This window comes from Phacochoerus africanus, chromosome 1, assembly GCF_016906955.1.
Source record: "Phacochoerus africanus isolate WHEZ1 chromosome 1, ROS_Pafr_v1, whole genome shotgun sequence".
Lineage (NCBI taxonomy): Eukaryota > Metazoa > Chordata > Mammalia > Artiodactyla > Suidae > Phacochoerus > Phacochoerus africanus.
This window is the reverse complement of record NC_062544.1, coordinates 129,182,776-129,202,387: the sequence shown is the minus strand read 5'-3', so window position 1 is coordinate 129,202,387 and position 19,612 is coordinate 129,182,776. Positions and strand designations below refer to the sequence as shown.

The 19,612-nt window shown below is 35.9% G+C and overlaps 1 protein-coding gene across 1 annotated transcript in view; it reads left to right on the top strand.

Moving 5' to 3' along the window:
• The window catches only part of SUCLG2 (succinate-CoA ligase GDP-forming subunit beta), a 262,823-nt gene that overhangs the window by 152,616 nt on the left and 90,595 nt on the right, over positions 1 to 19,612 (top strand). Inside the window, exons 8-9 of the mRNA XM_047778950.1 lie at positions 2,437 to 2,598; positions 5,008 to 5,150. Of these exons, the coding sequence (XP_047634906.1) occupies positions 2,437 to 2,598; positions 5,008 to 5,150 (305 nt within the window). The remainder of the gene's footprint in view (positions 1 to 2,436; positions 2,599 to 5,007; positions 5,151 to 19,612) is intronic.

Sequence of the window (19,612 nt, the reverse complement as noted above, 5' to 3'; positions counted from 1 at the left end):
TATTGACCAGTTATAACAGTTATGTGTCTAACAGAGTCCATGTACCTCCTTAAAATGCTATGTCCCCCTCCACCATCACCCTCTCCAGAAAATGTTTAGGAGTGGAAGGTGGCAATTCAGATTTGGATATCTTTCTTCACTCCTAAAGTTACCTTTCTTACTTCCGATTTATCTAGGGTTTTTAATTTCTCAGAGCACTTGGACATATATATACATTGACTTAATTATATTGTTTAATTTTCTCTAAGAGAGAACAGTTGGCAAGGAGCCATTGTAGATACACCTTATACCTTTTTTCCCTACCTATAGATAACGCTGTTTTCCCATAGTTACCATCTTTAAATCCTGGGTTAGCTTGAAAATTCTCTCAAGGTGGTCCGCAAATGGTGAACTCATTTCTGTACTTGGCATGTGTATCATACTACAGCCTTTGAAAATCTGACTTTGCAGGCATTTAGCTGGGACTGCCTTCGGAGCTTTGCATACATATTCATTAATTATGCTCTCTCTCAAGTAGCTTGTAACTGTAGTCTTTGTAAGGGGCAAAGATCAGCTTGGACCTATTTTGATTTACTGGCTTATTGATCTTGACGAAGAATTTTTTATTTGAAACTCTTCATTTAGGAAGTCAATTTGATAGCATTTTCCCATTCATTCTGAATATGTTGGTTACAAGTACTCTTGCCAGTGAGTAATGGAGGAGCTAAAATGACTAATAAATTAATTAAAATATATTTATAAACCCAGGAGAAAGCTAAGAATGAAGTTGCTTTACTATTGATTATTACGCCAGTCATTAATTGCTGAGAAAAATGCTAGTGTAGCAAGCAGAGAACATTGGCCAATTCCTTCTGTAATATAGGGTACCATCATTAAGATTTCAGTATTCTGGAAAGTAATTACTCATTTGCTCCATGTATTCACAATATGTGGGTAAAGTGGTTGGACATTTTGTGGCAAGACAAAGGACTCAAGCAGACATTAAATTCCATATGAGATTTTCTCTTGTCATTCAGCGCTATTTTAAGTAATTTGTGGTTTGGACTTTTATTTATGCTGAGCATTCTTAGATGTTAATATGCCAATTCTGCACAGATTTATACCAAAATGCTAGAATATTGTGGCAGAGAGACCCTTGGGGAAAAAAAATCCTCTACCTGAGGTCTTCTCTAGGATGCTGCAATGTAACAATATTTTCTTCTCATAGGAAGCAAGTGGGACTAACAGACCTTGGTCATTCCTCTGACTGAAATACGCAAAATTGGTTGTTTCCCTTTCAAGACTTAGGTGCCTGTCAGCAGTATTGTGGAGGAATGCATAATATCTAAATTCATGGTCAGAGATCCCTGCCTATCTATACCCCAAGTAATGTAAAAGAAGGTTTTAATGGATTGTGACTATAGACTACTAATTTCTATTCTAAGGAACAAATAGAAGGGATCAGATCCCAGACACCAAGCACACCACCCCTCCCTGCTGCAATTGCTCTCTGATTTACATGTAGAATATCTGTGTATATTCAAGGAAAACTCTGTGGTCCATCCCTGTCACTGAATGAGTTTTACTGTGTCCAGGGCTCTTAGCCAGTAAGAGAATTAGAGATTTCTGCCAACACTAGAGGGTGGACACCATGGTGCTAATAATGTCTGGCAACTTTCCATTGTAACTGACCAGTCTTGGTCTCTTAATGTTTTGTAACTTGGACCATAAGCATCATAAGATGGCCTTGCTTATAGCAAGATGATGGTCTAGTTTTACTAGACCCCAGAGTAAGTGTATAGGCAATCTAGGGACTGTAGTTTCCATTTTCCACACAAGCAAACTGAGGTCCAGAAAGGAGGTAGGTTATTTTTGTCAAGGTTGCAGAGTTAGTTAAGGATCAAATAACAAAACAAAAATCTATTGATTCTGGCCTGGTGTTCATTCCACTAAATTTTCTAGACATATTAGTGGGGATATGATTAAATAAAAACTTCACCTTGCAATAAAAGAAAGACATAGGAGGACACAGGATTAAGCTTTATTGTCTAGTCTTTCATTGCATTGAAGAGAAAGGTGATGATTAGCAGTTAAATACTAAAAATAAGAAATCTAATAAAAATTACAAATCATAGCTATATGAAGCTATGCCATCTATAGCTTTTAATGGATAATGTAAACTCACATTTTTATTTTATAGAAACCAACTGATGTAAACTACTATACTTTTTTTTTCTTTTTTAGAATGTGAAATCCCTTGAGAAGAGGTACCATGTTATATTTGTCTTTGTAGCCTAAAAGTTTAAAGGTCAAGAAAGCCTTAAAAGCTCCTCATGCCTGTAGTATGAGAAAAAAATGATAGTATTTGACTTTTTTCTCCTGCATTTGTCAGCCTGGGGAACTTAATTTATAGATTCTTAAGAGATATTTAGGTATTATTCCTTTTTTCTTTTTTAGTTGTCTGTTTTGATGCCAAGATAAACTTCGATGACAATGCAGAATTCCGACAGAAGGATATATTTGCTATGGATGACAAATCAGAGAATGAGCCCATTGAAAATGAAGCTGCGAAGTATGATCTAAAATACATAGGACTGGATGGGAACATCGCCTGCTTTGGTAATATCAAAAAAATAATTTGTGGATTTTTTGCATAATTGAGGGATCCCTGATTTCTACAATACTATTTCCCAATAGCAAATTAACACATGAGATTTTTATAGCCTAAAAGGCTTAAGAAACAATCCAGAATTTCTTCCCAAAGTTCATTTTTGCTAATGGTCACTTGTTTGAGCAGAGTCCCTCAGTTCCATAACTCTGAACATTTTGGATGGGATGATTCTTTGCTGTGGAATGTTGTCCTGTGCTGCACTGTCACCAGTTGTGACAGCCAACAATGTCTCCACACATCATGGAGTGTCTCTTGGTAGCACAGTCTCCCCAGCTGAGAACCACTGTTTTAAAGCATCTCAGTTAAACTTTGATTAATAAAAGTTAGAACCTTTGCTACTCTAGTCAAATGTTTTTTTCTTTTCTTTTTCTTTTTTCGCCTTTTAGGGTCACACTTGTGGCATATGGAGGTTCCCAGGCTAGGGGTCAACTTGGAACTATAGCTGTTGGCCAACCCCACAGCCACAGCAATGCCAGATCCGAGTCATGTCTTCGACCTACACCACAGCTAATGGCAGCGCTGGATCCTTAACCTACTGAGTGAGGCCAGGGATGGAATCTGCGTCCTTATGAATGCTAGTCAGATTCATTCTTCAGCTGAGCCACAATGAGAACTCCTACTCTATTCAAACATTAATGTGCTAAGACCTGTTCTGAAATTTGGGCTTAAGATAAATTGCTTTCTTAGAGGAAATGGAAGAGAGCACATGCTTACATCATTATACTGAAGTTTCAGATTCTATGAAAACCAACTAGTAAAATATTTATTCCATTATGTCAGTTTATTAATAAGACAATTGATTTTTATTATAGTCATCTAAATTTGTGAAATTGGTGTATTAGCAGAGATAAGAAGAGGTCTCTAGAGGCAATAGAATTTCTGTTATTGTCCACAGCTTATAGTACCGAGATTTATGTGCTTCTCTGTTTCTGGTGAAACCAATTTATTGCACTGGAAACTGAGGTCTTAATAGAATTAAAATAAAAAAGATTTGTAGTTCATTAAACCAACAGTATCATTATATTCAGAACTGAACATACCTCATCCAGTAGTTTGGTGTTAATACAATAGAAAATAATATCCAATTACAAGTGATACCAAAAGCTCTTGCTTTGTATTAGAATGAAAACTGTAATGTACCAGATCACTCACATCATTTTGATCTTGACAAGCTAATATGCTCTCAATATTTCTAGGCATTTAGAAAGGGGAAAGATATAATTGTGTGTTTAAAATAAATTAAATACATATTTTGGTAGCCTCTGTTGGAGTGTGCACGGTTTGGCCAAGTTAGCAGTCTCATAAGCTATGATTAACACATTTCAAATTGTTTTAAGATCCTGTGTAAATGGTTTTTATTTTAGTTGCCCCAGGCTTATATGAATTAGTCACAGTTCATTATCTGGGGAATTCAAGGGTCAGAAAAAGTGAAAGGTCTTAACTTGGAGAGTTTCTGATATGTTCAGGACTTTTTTTTTTTTGGCACTTTCTAACCAAAGGAAAGTAATTTCCTATAATTAAGCATAAAAAGCAAAAGAAGTGCAATTGATCAATAAAACTTAGCTCTGGAAAATAAGAATTTTGCTATTAAAACTCTTCTCTTGGTTTCTTAAGAAAGCTCCTAGGATGTTAGCACATTTTTGTTTCTAGTTTTAATGATCTTGTTGCTAGTCAGCATTTCTTATATTAATTTGAAAGAGGAACAGGGGGCTGGGAATATAGTTTTGATGCTGTCATTTGTTCATTTGTTTTCTAAGTTTCTCCAGAGAGCACATAAACATGCATGGTTGAACTAAGTGTAAAAAAGTGAGAGTCCTATTGAAGCTGGGACCCCTGTGGTTCAACCCCAGAGGGATGCGACATTCAAAGGAGCATATTCTCAGCAAGCCAAAAATTACAAGAATCACATTCTTTACTCAAATCTCTTAAAGAATATTAAAAAAAAAATGTAGTACGTAGGCTCCAGCAACTTTTCATATGCGTTTTCCTCTTTCCCAGTTCTCTTAAATTAAGTACTTTCCAGAATCTAAAATTCCTTTATTTACTAATAATACAAATGTATTACTTACTTAAGCTCTTCCCTTCTTTGTATTTTCCAGCTTGATTTAATTTCTCAATAAATTCTTCTCTCCATTCCCAGGTCTTTTTTTTGTTGTTGTTGTTTATTCCTTGTATGCACATTTCCTGATTCTTTATCCTTCAAGTCTATAAACTTATCCAGTTGAATAGAATTCCAAGCAGGGCAGAAATTGACCTAGTATTTTGGGGGTTCTCTTTTGAGCACTATTGGGGAGAGTCCAGTTTATGCACCCTTTCATATTGCTAAATTTATCTTGTGTGCTGTTTGCATTTCACAGTAAATGGGGCTGGACTTGCCATGGCTACCTGTGACATCATTTTCTTGAATGGTGGGAAGCCAGCCAACTTCTTGGATCTTGGAGGTGGTGTAAAGGAATCTCAGGTTTATCAAGCATTCAAACTGCTCACAGCTGATCCTAAGGTAACGTCTCTCTTTGTAGAGATTTTATAGTGTTCTGACTTCTCACCATTGAGTTACCTTGTTCCTACTGATAATGGTTAATAAGCCAACATATGTACTTTGGAGCCCCAGATGCAAATTTTGTGTTATATCCCATTGGAATGCCTGATGATTTAAATTATCTGGGTGAAAGGCTTATAAGTGCCCCTTGGGTCTTATTTCAGGGTCTACACTTACAGAATTCTGGGAAGTGGAGGGAAATTTTTTTGGAAAGTATAGTACAAACAGTGAAATGTTGGTTAGAATGAAATATTTGGGTACTTCACATGGAAGCGATTAATTCTTTGCTTATGTGACTCAGAGAGGAAGGAGTCTCAAATTCCTTCCATAAAGATGCTGAAGGCATTATAAGATTAAGACAGAAGGATATTACAAGGTTATAACATATATTACTGGAAAATAATAACCTTCTTCCTTCTATATGCTTTTTAATTTTCATATCTGACAATTACTCGCATTACAGTTTGTAACATACATTCTAAGTAGCGTATAATATTGCTTTATAAGCATCTTTCTTTATATACTAGAATGCAGCTGTCATACCCATGCTAGATGCATAGTAGGCATTCAGTAAATATTTAATCAATGTAAATACCCACATGGATTGTTTCCATTGTAGTTATTCAGTTGGGCTATAATAACAAGGTTTAGGTGGATATTATTACATGGAAAATACTAGTGCTTTTTGAATATCTGATATATGTCATTTAATTCTTTTTTTTTTTTTTGTCTTTTTGCCTTTTCTAGGGCCGCACCTGCAGCATATGGAGGTTCCCAGGCTAGGAGTCTAATCAGAGCTGTAGCCGCCAGCCTATGCCAGAGCCACAGCAACTATGTCATTTAATTCTCTTTGCAGTTCTGTGGGGTAGTGTTTATGGCACAACCATGAGATTCTAAACCTTGAGAATCACTATCTTAATATTGTTACAGTATGTAATAAGTTCTGTTGTTTCCTGACATAATCTGAAGACATAGGAAATCCAAATGATCACTAAAAAAAGTCATGAATGAAAACAATATCAGATTTTTTTTTAATGAAATGTTGTCTGGACTGAATATGGAAGCTTCCCCTTCATAAGTATACTGGCATTTTGAGCCTCATGTGTGTGAAATTTTGTCTTAGGTTAGTGGTATGCCTCTCTGTTTCATTATAACTTAGTTGGTGAGCTTATGTTTTTGCTAAATCTTTTCCTTCTGACTGACACATACACACACATTTAAAATGGTTAAACATTATCAGCAGCTTATCTTCATTTTTCCAGTACTATTCAGGAATAGCAAAGTCACTGAACTACAGAGTCACCTAGCCATGAAGTGTTACAGTTGACTTTTCTGTTTACAGAACTACCCTGTTTTCATTGTTAAAGTGGAAACATTATCAGAGGCTACCTAATCATTTATTAATTCATTTATCTCTTCTTCCCACTCCTTTCTAAGAGAAGAGTCATTTTCATCCCAGAGATTTTCAAACCCATTGAAATCTGTAAACACCTTGGACATAACACAAAGCTCTTTAAACTGTTTGAACCACAAAGTACCCAGAGGACAGGTGACTATAATAAAACACTGAATGTTTAGTATCTCCTGAAATTCAGTGCTGAAAATTAAAGAGCCATAGAAGGATTAAATCTACTGGGACAGTCATTGCATTTTCTTTGGAGTATCTTTTCTTAGTGGCTGATACTGAATTTTAATTTTATGGAAGTACAGGAAGGGAATGAAAAATCACTTGGAGAGCTTTTTTTTTTTAATTTTTAAAAATCTTTTTAAAAATGTTGACTTTACCCTATGGAATATTTTCAAATGCTTGAGATTGGCTGTCATCTTGAGTAGATAAAGGTATGTGGGAGTTATTTTATTTCTCTCATGCTATATCAGGAAAATGAATGCTTGGCTCATCTCACAGTACATTTTCCAAATCCTGAAATTTCAAAGCAAGTTAAAAAGCATAGAAATGTAATGGGTATTTTCAATCTTGGCATTGTTTCACAGATTTCAGAGAACAGAGGCTAAAAAATAGTATAGATGAATTGATTTGATCTTGCAAGGAAACTGGTTGTAGTTCTGGCAGTAATTATTTCAAGTAAGACCCCATCCAGTTGCCCAGAAGTAGAGATTCCCCAGAGCCCAAAGCTAATTATTTCAAAGGTATTGATTTTCTTGTTAGATATAAGGATTAGTCAGTTGAATACACTGAAACTCGAAATTACAACAGACACATTGTTGTTAAACTTAAGTCAACTGATACTAACAACTGCTTGTTTGTCATATGTACAAACTAATTCTATTGATCAGGAAATAAACATAATCAGTCAAGAAAAATATTATGGATTGACATATATTTCCATTCATAATGTCAACTGTGGAGCTGAAACTTGTATTTATTTCACTTGACTATTTGTCCAAAAGCTGATTTTCACTGAGACCTAGTATAAGTACCTTTGTAACTAACGTGTCCCTTATTTGTGTGTATTATATGTGAAATGGAGTTCCTCTACCAAACTGTCTAAAACAGGAGTGTTTACAAGACAACTCACTTTCTAAATGGATTCCCATGAAGTGTATCATTAAATATTTTATAATTCTCTTATTTTCCAGCTGGGCCTGAGATGAGAAAAAGGTAATAGAGTTTGTTCTGCTGGTAGTAGAATAGATCTGAGCTCATTTTCATCATTGTAACTTACACAGTTCTAACCACTAGTATTACAGGAAGTAAGAGTGACATAAAAAGATTGAAAAGTAGAAGTAGGATTTTTGTAGTAATCCATAAAGAATTTGAACACATTTAAATGAAGAACACTATCATGAATATTAGCCTTAGGTTTCTGTTTTCCTGAATCATGCTTTGGCTTTTATTTCTAATTCTAAACTTAGAATTCCAAAGGTGTAGAAAATGAGTACAACAACATCTGGAGTATGTAAAACATCTTGCATAAATGAATAAAAGGAAAAGACAGTTGCTGTGAATCTCAATAGTAACCTCGACTCTTTTGTCCAAAGTCAAGCAAAATCTGTTGCTCTCTGGAGGCCTGATTTTGAAAAGCAGTGGCATATGATTGACATGAGTGAAGTCACCTCGCTTGATTTGACTGTGCTTCCTGGCTAGATCCAAATTAGAGTCTGATTTTCAAGGTTCTTTAAATATCTAGGAAGAAAGGTGCTTGATAAAGCCAAGGACTAGTTTAACTTAAGGAAAGGATTCTTAGTACAGCTCTGGTGCCAGGCAGCCTGGTTTCCAGTTCCATCTTTACCATGTATTGAGTGTGTTATTTAACTTTTGTCTTTGTTTTTCCTTTTATACAATGGAAATAATAACAGTACTTATTACCTCAGAGGGTTATTTTATTGCATGAATTGAGATACACCCATTTCCTATTTAAAATGACAGTATCTTTCTTAAAATTTAATAAACTGATATTAAGGTGTAATTACATTGAGAACATTATATAAATCATTAAGTATATAGTTCAATGAATTACAACAAAGTGAACATATCTGTGGAACCGCTGACCACATAAAGAAATAGGACATGACCAGTGTTATGAATTGAATGTCTGTGGCCTCTCCTAATCTATATGTTAAAATCCTACCCCCACAATGTGATGGCATGAGGAGGTAGGGCCTTTGAGAAGTAATTAGATCATGAGGGTAGAGCCCTTATGAATGGGATTCGTGCCCTTATAAGAGAGGCCCTAGAGAGCTCTCTCACCCTTTTCACAGTGTGAGAACATAGCTGGAAAACAGTCACCTGTGTACCAGCAAGTGGCCACTGAATCTGCTGGTGCTTGAACTTGGACTTGCCAGCCTCCAGAGTTATGAGAAATGAATGCCTGTTGTTTAACCTGCTCAGGTTATGGTAGTTTGTTATAGCAGCCTGAATGGACTAAGATAGTCACCATCCCAGAAATATTTATTGACATGAGTGAAGTCACCTCCCCACTATCCTCCCCCTACCCTGCCTTCTTCCCAAAGTAAACACTGTCCCAATTTGTAATGTCAAAGTTTGTTTTGCCTGGTTTTGAGCATAATGTAGATATAATCATACAATGTATACAAATTTGTATTTGCCATCTTTCACTTGACTTTTATTTCTCAGATTCACCCACATTTTATGTAGCAGTGGTTCACTTATCCTTATTGCTATATAGTATTCTATTTATGACCCTCTACAAGAACTTTTCTGTCATTTTCTGTTGATAAACATTGTGGGATTCTCATTTTTGACTATTAGGAATAATGTTGCTATGAACATTCTCATACCTGTCGTTTGGAGCATATTTTGTGGTGTATACACTTGGAACTAGAATTTCTGTGTCGTGGGGTATGCATATACCCAGCTTGAATTGATACTACCAAACAGTTCTCTAGATGTGCCAATTCATACCCTCATAGACATGAATGGGAAGTCCAATTTCTCCACACCCTCACCAACATTTAGTCATTCTGGTAGGTGTGTTCTAGTATCTTATAGTAGTTTAATGACTTCCCTTCACAACTTATGAGAGTGAACACTTTTCATGTGTTTTTTAGCTCTTTGGATATACTCATTCAACTTCTGTCTCCATATATATATATATATATAATATGAAAATCATGCCCTAAAGCATTGTTTTATTATCATCTAAGATATATGCGGAAGTATTTGGCAAACCTTTCTGAAGCACTAAGAAAACTTTAGTTTGTGTTGGTGTTTTTAAAGTGTTCATTTCGATTAGCATTTTCAAGGCTTAGATGTCGAATTATTGAAACAGTGGGGAATAAGTGGTCATCTACAGAAATGGGAGCTGTCTGAAACAGTTCATTGACATCAGTGTTACTGCCCAGTTGTTTTTAAATTGAAATATATAAGCAACTCAGTAGCTTGCAGTGATCCTCTTTTCAGACGACCAAGAAGACACAGTTTAATAAATGGGAGGATTAAATTCATGTTCGGAAGAACCACAAAATATAATTTGGTATAAATTTGAGGAGAGGCCAGCTGTTTTAGCTCTGTGGTAAGTGCTTCAAAAGTCTTTAGAGTTTGAGGCCAGAGAAGTAAAACTGTACACTTTATTTTCAGTATGGGGTTTATATAAATGTGTTCAGTTTTAATAAATATGCTGCGGAATTAATACGTGCTAAGTACCTCATATATTTTTAATTATCATACGTTTAGGGTATGTTTAAATACAAAACACAATATCCTCTTTTTCTCTTATATACATGCTTATATCAGAGACATGAAGCAAAGCTCATTTTGTTATATACCACTTGTGGAAATGCCCTGTCTATAAGGGAGTATTTTTAGGGGGTGTAATAGAACTCTTATAGGGATTTATTTTCATGTATAATGTCCAGTATTTTTAATTTTTATTAATTTGTTTTAAAATTTTTATTAAAGTATAGTTGATTTACAGTGTTCCTCAATTTCTGCTACATAGCAAAGTGATCCAGTCATGTATGTATTCTTTTTTTTTATTTTTTTACTTTAAAAATGAAATATATTCTTTTTTATATTTTTCATACTATCTTCCATCATGTTTTAATCTAAGAGATTGGACATAGTTCCTTGTGCTGTACACTATGACCCCATTGCTTATCTGTTCCAATGTAATAGTTTGCATCTGCCAACCCTAAACTCCTCATCCATCCCACTCTCTCCCCCCTTCCCATGGCAACTACAAGTCTGTTTCTATGTCTTTGAACCTGTTTCTGTTTTGTAGATAGGTTCATTTGTGCCATATTTTGGATTCCACATATAAGTGACATCATACGGTACTTGTCTTTTCTCTTTCTGACTTCAATTAGTATGAGAATCTCTGGTTGCATCCATGTCGCTGCAAATGGCTTTATTTTTTAAATGTGAGCATTACTTTTGAAATGACTACCCTGCATCTCTATTCTTACAGGCCTGTTTGCTTTCATGTAGAGTTGAAAAGGAGCAAACTTTTTTTTTTTTTTTTTTGCTTTTTAGGGCCACACCCACGGCATATGGAAGTTCCCAGGCTAAGCTAAGGGTTGAATTGGAGCTGTAGCTGCTGGCCTGCACCAGAGCCACAGCAATGCCAGATCTGAGCCACATCTGCAACCTACACCACAACTCACAGCAACAACGGATCCTTAACCCACTGAACAAGGCCAGGGATCAAACCCGCAACCTCATGGTTCCCAGACGGATTTGTTTCCAGTGAACCACGACGGGAACTCCAAAAAGGAGCAGTTCTTAATGGTGATCATCTACATGATCGCCTAGTCTGAGGAGAATAAAAATGATTTTGTGCTTATGAATTTGCACCCTGTCATTTGATTTCTCCTTCCCCTTGAATAGCCCTCTTTGTAGGGTAACTGCACATAACTGGAGAATGGAAAACTGTACTCCCTAGGGTCATTTCTCCTCCCAGTAGTTTTCCTACTGTCACGAATTCATAGATGTTGATTTTGCATTTCTTTTCTTCATGTCTCTTTGACTCAAACGTCCAAGAATACCTGGCTCTGCATGCCCAACTTACCTGCCAGTACTCCTCAATAAGAATTGGGTCTTGGTGAAAGCAGCTTTTTCCATATCTCACACATGGAACACTCAAAATCTAGCTTCATGCTCCTTGCTAACATACACTAAGAAATAAATTAAAAATAAGGTTTGTACTCTTTGCTGTGCTTCTCAAAATTCAGATTTTAATGTGCCCTGTTTCATGGTAAGTGATTTAAAGAATTTAACAGACTTTGTGATATTTCAGTAAATTCTGTGATTTGTCCCAGCATGCTCAGTGATTACAAACCCTGTACAGAGAGGCCCTTGTAGATTGTGAAAGAGAAATGGACCACTAATCAATTATAATATCATATAGGTTGAAAATAATATATACTTATTAGAAGAGCCAGGAGTTTTTTTCATCTTAATGTTATTGCATTGAGTAAAGTAGTTGAACTCAACAATTAGAAAATAATATATTTTCCAACAAGGAGATCAAGTAATGGCCAAGATTAAAGTTAAGCATTTCTGAATCTTAAGAATTGTCTTATGATGGTAGAGTGATGAAGGCCTCTGAAAGTTTTACTGTTATTATTTTTTAGGTATTGTTTTAGAATCCAGGTAGTGCCTGGTAGAGAAATTACTGGGTGTGGAGCGTAAATTTAGTACAATTACTTAGGAGAACCAGGTTAAAAATCTTTGAACTGTGAAGGCCTCTGATTGCTCTGGCAGAGATGAAATGTAGTGAGGTAGAATGAGCCCCAGTGGATTCAAGAGATTGAAGACACTGAATCCTCTTCCTTATTCTATTTCTGCATCTCCCACCCCTACCCCCACGCCCACTACCACTCACTGTCAGAGAATTAGAAATTGGGAATGATTACCTTATTCTTAAGAGAAATATGTCCATATGAATTTGTTGGAGAAATTGGCTTGATTAACAGTGAATTTCTACATGGTATTCTGTCTTTGTTTTACAGGATTTTGTTAAGCAGCATCCCTTTTCCCCTATTATTATATTAGGGAATATAAAACATGGAAAAGTACAAAATACATTAAATTATGTATATATAGACTTTTAAATGAATCATATAGTATAGTACTTTTGATAAAAATATTATCAGTGTAATTGACACTCTGCTTTTTTTAGGTACCTCTTTCCTGTCTTTTTACAGTTCTCTACATCTTCTAAATAGTATTCACATGTATGGATATATAAGCTTACTTAACCAGTCCTCTGTTATTTGGTGTTTCCATAATGCTGCTGTGAACCTTGTATTCATACTTTACAAACAGATCAGCTTATTTACATTAGATTCACTCTTAGAAGTGTGAGGGTGCAAAATGTATGCAGATGTTAAGGTTTTCACACTTATTTTCAATTATATCAAATGATATCAATACTAGTTGAAGAAGCCTAGAAGGTTTTTCATCATATAAGTTTTCCTGCATACTGTGACCATTTGCTGTCATGGGAGGTTACACTGTAAATTCTCTTTCTTTTATTGAACATTTTTGATTACTTCTGTTATAACCTGCCTATTCATGTATTTTGCCCATTTTCCATTGTTATGTCACTCTTTTTCACAGAGTATATATTAATGCAAGGGTGTGTATGTGTGTATGTGCTGAAAATCAAAGGAATGGGTTTATTTATTTATTTATTTATATTTATTTATATTTTTTATGGCTGCACCCATGGCATATGGAAATTCTTGGACCAAAGACTGAATCTGAGCGACAGCTTTGGCATTGCTGGATCCTTTAATCCACTACACAGGGCCAGGGATTGAACCTACACTTCCACAGCAAACTGGGTCCCTGCAGTTGTATTCTTAAACCACTGCACCATGGTGGGAACTCCACATAAGCTCTTTTATATATGTCATCACTCTACTTTTTTTCCATTCTGTCTCTTCTCTTTGAATTGGTCTAGATAAATTCTTGTTGTTCCATTATTTGTATGTATACCTAAAGTACTGTTATGTAAAGTGTACTGAGAACACCTAATGCCTCTTAGCATTTTTTGCTATTATTTACTTTGTTTCCAATGAATGAAACTTTTAGTAAGACTTAAATTTGTAGCCTCATGAATCACTATACTGAGATAGTTTCAGGTTGAAGCATAATATTCCCCACCTCTCTGACAAAGGAAGCAAGTCCCCAAATTTAAAGAAAGGTGAATGTTATGTGTTGAAGTGAGATGTTCCTCCTGTTATTAATACAATTCTTAGTTTTTTCCAAGGAATGTTTTTGGAAGTACTAAAGGAACATCATTATAACCTAGTGTGCATTTTTTCAACAAAGATTCTTAGTATAGTTGATCTCTATTATTTGTAGGTTCTGCATTTTCAAATTTGCCTATGTGCTAAAATTCATTTATGATCTCAAAATCAGTACTTACAGTGCTTTCACAGACATTTGCAAAAGTACATAGAGCAGTGAAAAATTTTAGTTTTCTGACATGCAGTTTTCTTTTCTTACAATGATTTTTCTTTTTTCCATTTTGGTTGGTTTACGGTGTTCTGTCAATTTTCTACTGTATAGCAAAGTGACCCAGTCTCTCTCTCTCTCTCTCTCTCTCTCTCTCTCTCACACACACACACACACATACATATTCTTTTTCTCACATTATCCTCCATCATGTTGCATCTCAAGTGACTAGATAGAGTTTCCTGTGCTATACAGAAGTATCTCATTGCTTATCCACTCCAGATGCAATAGTTTTCATCTTTTAACCTCAGACTCCCAGTCTATCCCACCTCCTCCCTTTCCTGCTTGGCAACCACAAATCTGTTCTCCAAGTCCATGTGTTTCTTTCCTGTGGAAAGGTTCATTTGTGCCATATATTAGATTCCAAATATAATCGATATCATGTGGTATTTGTCTTTCTCTTTCTGACTTACTTCACTTAGCATGAGAATCTCTAGTTCCATGTATGTTGCAGCAAATGGCATTATTTTGTTCCTTATTATGGCTGAGTAGTATTCCATTGTGTATATATACCACATCTTCTTAATTCATTTGTCAATGGACATTTAGGTTGTTTCCATGTCTTGGCTGTTGTGAATAGTGCTGCAATGAAGATAGGGGTGCCTGTATTTTTTTCAAGGGAAGTTTTGTCCGGATATATGCCCAGGAGTGGGATTGCTAGATCCTATGGTAGTTCTATATTTGGTTTTCTGAGGTACCTCAATACTGTTTTCCATAATGGTTGCATCAGTTTACCTTCCCATGCACAGTGTGGGAGGGTTCCCTTTTCTCCATACCCTCTTCAGCATTTGTTATTTGTTGACTTGTTAATAATGGCCCTTCTGATAGGTGTGAGGTGATACCTAATGTTAGTTTTGATTTGAATTTCTCTAATAATTAGTGATGTTGAATATTTATTCATATGCGTGTTGGACATCTGTATATCTTCTTTGGAGAAATTCCTACTCAGGTCCTTTGCCCATTTTTCACTTGGGTTGTTGGGTTTTTTTGCTATTGAGTTGTATAAGTTGTTTATGTATTTTAGAGATTAAGTCTCTGTCAGTTGCCTCACCAACTATTTTCTCCCATTCCGTAGGTGGTCTATTTGGTTATGTGTGTGTGTGTGTGGTTTCCTATGCTGTGCAAAAGCTTGTCAGTTTGATTAGGTCCCATTGGTTTGTTTTTGTTTTTATTTTTGTTGCCTTGGGAGATGGACCTAAGAAAACATTTGTATGCTTGATGTCAGAGAATGTTTTGCCTATGTTCTCTTCTAGGAGTTTGATGATGTCTTGTCTTAGGTTTAAGTCTTTAAGCCATTTTGAGTTTTTTTTTTTATGTATAATGATTTTTATGGTGTGAGGGTATTTTCCAGTTACATTGGTTTACATGCAGCTGTCCAGTTTTCCCAGCACCACTTGCTGAAAAGACTGTCTTTTTTTCCATTTTATATTCTTGCCTCCTTTGTTGAAGATTAGTTGACTGTAGGTGTCTGGCTCTGTTTCTGGGTTCTCTGTTTTTTTCCATTGGTCTGTATATCTGTTTTGATACCAGTACCACACCATCTTGATTACTGTAGCTTTGTAATATTGCCTGAAGTCTGGGAGAGTTATGCCTCCTGCTTGGTTTTTTCCCTCAGGATTGCTCTGGTAATTCTGGGTCTTTTGTGGTTACATATAAATTTTTGGATTGTTTATTCTAGTTCTTTGAAAAATGTCTTGGGCAATTTGATAGGGATTGCATTGAATCTGTAGATTGCTTTGGATAGTATCGCCATTTTTACAATATTTTTCCAACCCAGGAGAATGGAGTATCTTTCCATTTCTTTAAATACTCTTTAATTTCCTTGATTAATGTTTTCTAGTTCTCAGAATATAAGTCTTTCACCTCCTTGGTCAGGTTTATTCCTAAGTATTTAATTTTGGGGGGTGCAATTTTAAAAGGTATTATATTTTTGTATTCCTTTTCTAATATTTTATTGTTAGTATATAGAAATGCAACCAATTTCTGAATGTCAACCTTATATCCTACTACTTTGCTGAATTTGTTGATCAGTTCAAGTAGTTTTGTGTGGAGTCCTTAGGGTTTTCTATATATAGTATCATGTCATCTGCATAGAGTGACAGTTTTACCTCTTCTCTTCCAATTTGGATACCTTTTGTTTCTTTTGTTTGTCTGTTGTGGCTAGTACTTCCAATACTATGTTGAATAAAAGTGGTGAGAGTGGACATCCTTGTCTTGTTACAGATTTTAGTGGGAAAGCTTTCAGCTTTTCTCCATTGAGCGTTATATTTACTGTGGGTTTGTCATAAATGCCTCTTGTTATGACATCCAGTTTTCAATGAAGGTCAAATGAGGCAACATTCTTCTTTCTTGTTTCAGCTCCCCTACAGTAAACGTGTCATTTGCATGATCTATTCAGTGCCCCATTTTTCATGTTTTTGTCCTTTTTGGTGTGTGATTTTGCTGGTTAAAATGGACTCACGTGTAATGCTAAAGTAATGTTTGATGAAAAAATAAGATTAAAAAATTGTCTCTATCTTTATTCCCATAACATAGCTGTTAATGCAGTTTGTTAACTTTGCATATCTTCTTTATAAGGTTATAATTAGGATGTCCTTCCTTTTGATGGCCTTTTTTTTTTTTTTGTTAGTTCAGTTTTACATGATAAATATCTTCTCATGTTTTTAGCTAGAATCCCTGAGCATGAATTTTACTAGCAATATTAATAATGGGCAGTGTTTTAAAGGCTTCTTGTTACTTAGAAGACTATGTAAAGAAAGGGGGGGGGGAATGTAATTGTAATGTATACATGTATTCTTCTAGGCGCTAATGATCAAGCACTGATTGAAATTGAGTCTTGCTCTCTTGGAGCTGCCATTTTCAAGGGGGTAGATAGACAGTGAAGCCATTGATTAAAGAAATACATAATATAAAATAAATACCTGATATATTAGGTGTGATACTTGCTAGTTGCAAAATAAAGTTGAAAAGGGGTCCTAAAAATGCCAGGAGTTTGTTACTGTTGAGAGAGTTTGTCCAAGAAACCCTCTGGCTAAGTTTACCTTGCAGAACAAAATGCTATAGCTATTACATGATCTGGAGTCCAGGTTTGTGACAACATACTTGCTACCAATGAGGGAGTCTGTGCAACATCTACATCCACTGGAGCTGCCCTCCAGTCCTTTGTCTTTACTCATTACTTCTTTGCCAAAATGTTCTAAGCAATATTGCTTGCTTAATTATGGTCACTTGAATAGTTTACACTGCAACTTTAATTTGGGTGTAACTCTGTTGCATTGTGAACATGGGTGGATATTTTATCTACATGTCCAAGACCCTCTCCTAGAGATGGTGTCTATCACCTTTGAGGTCTTAGGAAATGGAGCTTTTTGAGCATACATATTAGTTAGCATTCCCAATGGGCAGCTGGCACAAATCCTAGTTAATTATTTTTCTTCCAGTTTATCTGTGTTCTTTCATTAGTCGTTATCTGTAAGCATTCTGGACACGTCCCTTTTTCTCAATTAGAACTCCAGTAGAGTATTTTTGAGCAGACATTTAGGTGTCTATTCAAAGGGCTTAGGATCTTAAACAGTGGACAGAAAATACATTTGGAGCTTTAACCCATGACCTTTCTAGTTTTACTTGCTTGTTAATCCCAAGCAGAAAATTTCTCCGAGAAGGAATTATAAGCAACTTAGAATCTTCACTGTGTCACTGTGATTGAAGAATCTTGGCATTTGGGTAGCAAGCAGGCAGGGAAGTGTCCAACTGATACTGTATTTTCATAACTTATGATATTTTTCTGTGATTAGCTGTTCTTCTTTTTAAGTGGAGCTTCTTCTCTATTAAGCTGAACTTCCAAATAGCTAATCCAAATGCTGACAGTGTTGAGCAAATTCCAAACAAGTCATTGATATTCAAATGAGCAGAGTGAAGAAAAAAAAAAAAAAACCAAGAAACATGAAAAGTTTTACAAAAGAATAAAATCTAAAATCTATCTTTCCATTTTTCTCTCTAGTTACAACCTTAAAACAGTACCTATTGAAAAGTGCATCAGTTTACCAAACAATGCAAAATGTCTTAGGTAAGATAACAGGACAGAAATTAGAGCCCCACCATCATCCTAGATTCCTCTTCCTAGTGGACACAGCTTGTCACTCCCATGTCCAGTCAGCAATCAACAAAACTTCTTGATCACCTATGTCACATTTTACGCTGATTATGAGAATGGGAAACTGATATTTGGTGTCTTTGGTTCCAATAAGGCTGTCCTTATCTCTTTCTTCTGAGTATAATCATTTCTTTAAAGCAGAGGAAGCCATTTACCTGACTGACAGATGTAATCTTTTCTAAGGTCAATAAAGACTCAAGATAAAGTACCTAGTATACTAGAGATCACATCTAAGTCTCTGGGTTCACAGAGAAGAGTCTGTGGAGCCTGACTGCTCAAAATGTAAACCATGGACTGTCAGTATTGACATCCACTTGAAGGCTATTAGAAATGCAGAATCTCAGCCCTACTCCATATCCATCAGGTCAGAATTTGTGTTTTTACAGCAGATGATTGCTATGCACACTAGAGTGTGAAGAACACTGTTCTAGAGCAGGGGTAGGCACACTATAATTCATGGCCAAAGCCTGCCCTATGCCTGTTTTTATAAATACAGTTTTCCTAGAACAGAGCTTCACTCATTTGTTTTCTTACCGGATTGAGTAGTTGTGACAGAGAACTCCTGGCCCACCAGTAGTACGCTCAGAGTGTGGCATTGGACTAGTGCCAGTGTCTGTAAAAGTGCCAGTCTGTGAACTGTTTTAGGTTTGTGTTAAGTACAGAAACAGAAGAAGCGTCGAGAAACTTTGATTGCAGATTGCCATAGCCATGACATGCAAATGGGAGAGCAATTTTCTAACAATTCGTAATATTGTATTTTATGAAAATATCAGTCCATAACTGTCAGGGAATTTTAAAATATTAATCCTTCACCACAGTTTATGTGAGAAACACTACTCTACAAGTGTAGATAGACCATATGTACATAAAAACCAGTATCATAAGTGAATTTGATTTTACTTGGTACATCGTGATACCAAAGTGAACTTTATGTGGACTGCGATAATCATATTGTCATACTGTATTTTCCTCATGTTTTCTCATTCTTTCTCATGTTTCTTGAAGTATTCTTCCCCCATTCCCTGGGATTTTGGTAATACCATCAAGTTCAGTGCCTCCTTTAACTCTCTTTATCCCCACTTGGATCCTCTCTTCCTCCATCCTGTCCACAGGGTATCCTTAATCCTTGAGTAGGGCAGTTAATTTACCACATCCTGATAGCAGGCTGCTTTCAGGGGTAACCTCTTGGCATAGTCCCTCAGGCCAATCAGCACCTTCCTCTGGACTTGTGCTCCTGAAGCTCCTAGAAGAGGCTATTTGCGTTTGGGATTATGAGCTATATTCCCTCTTTCCAGGTGAGAGCCTCAGTAAGATCCAGCAGCAAAC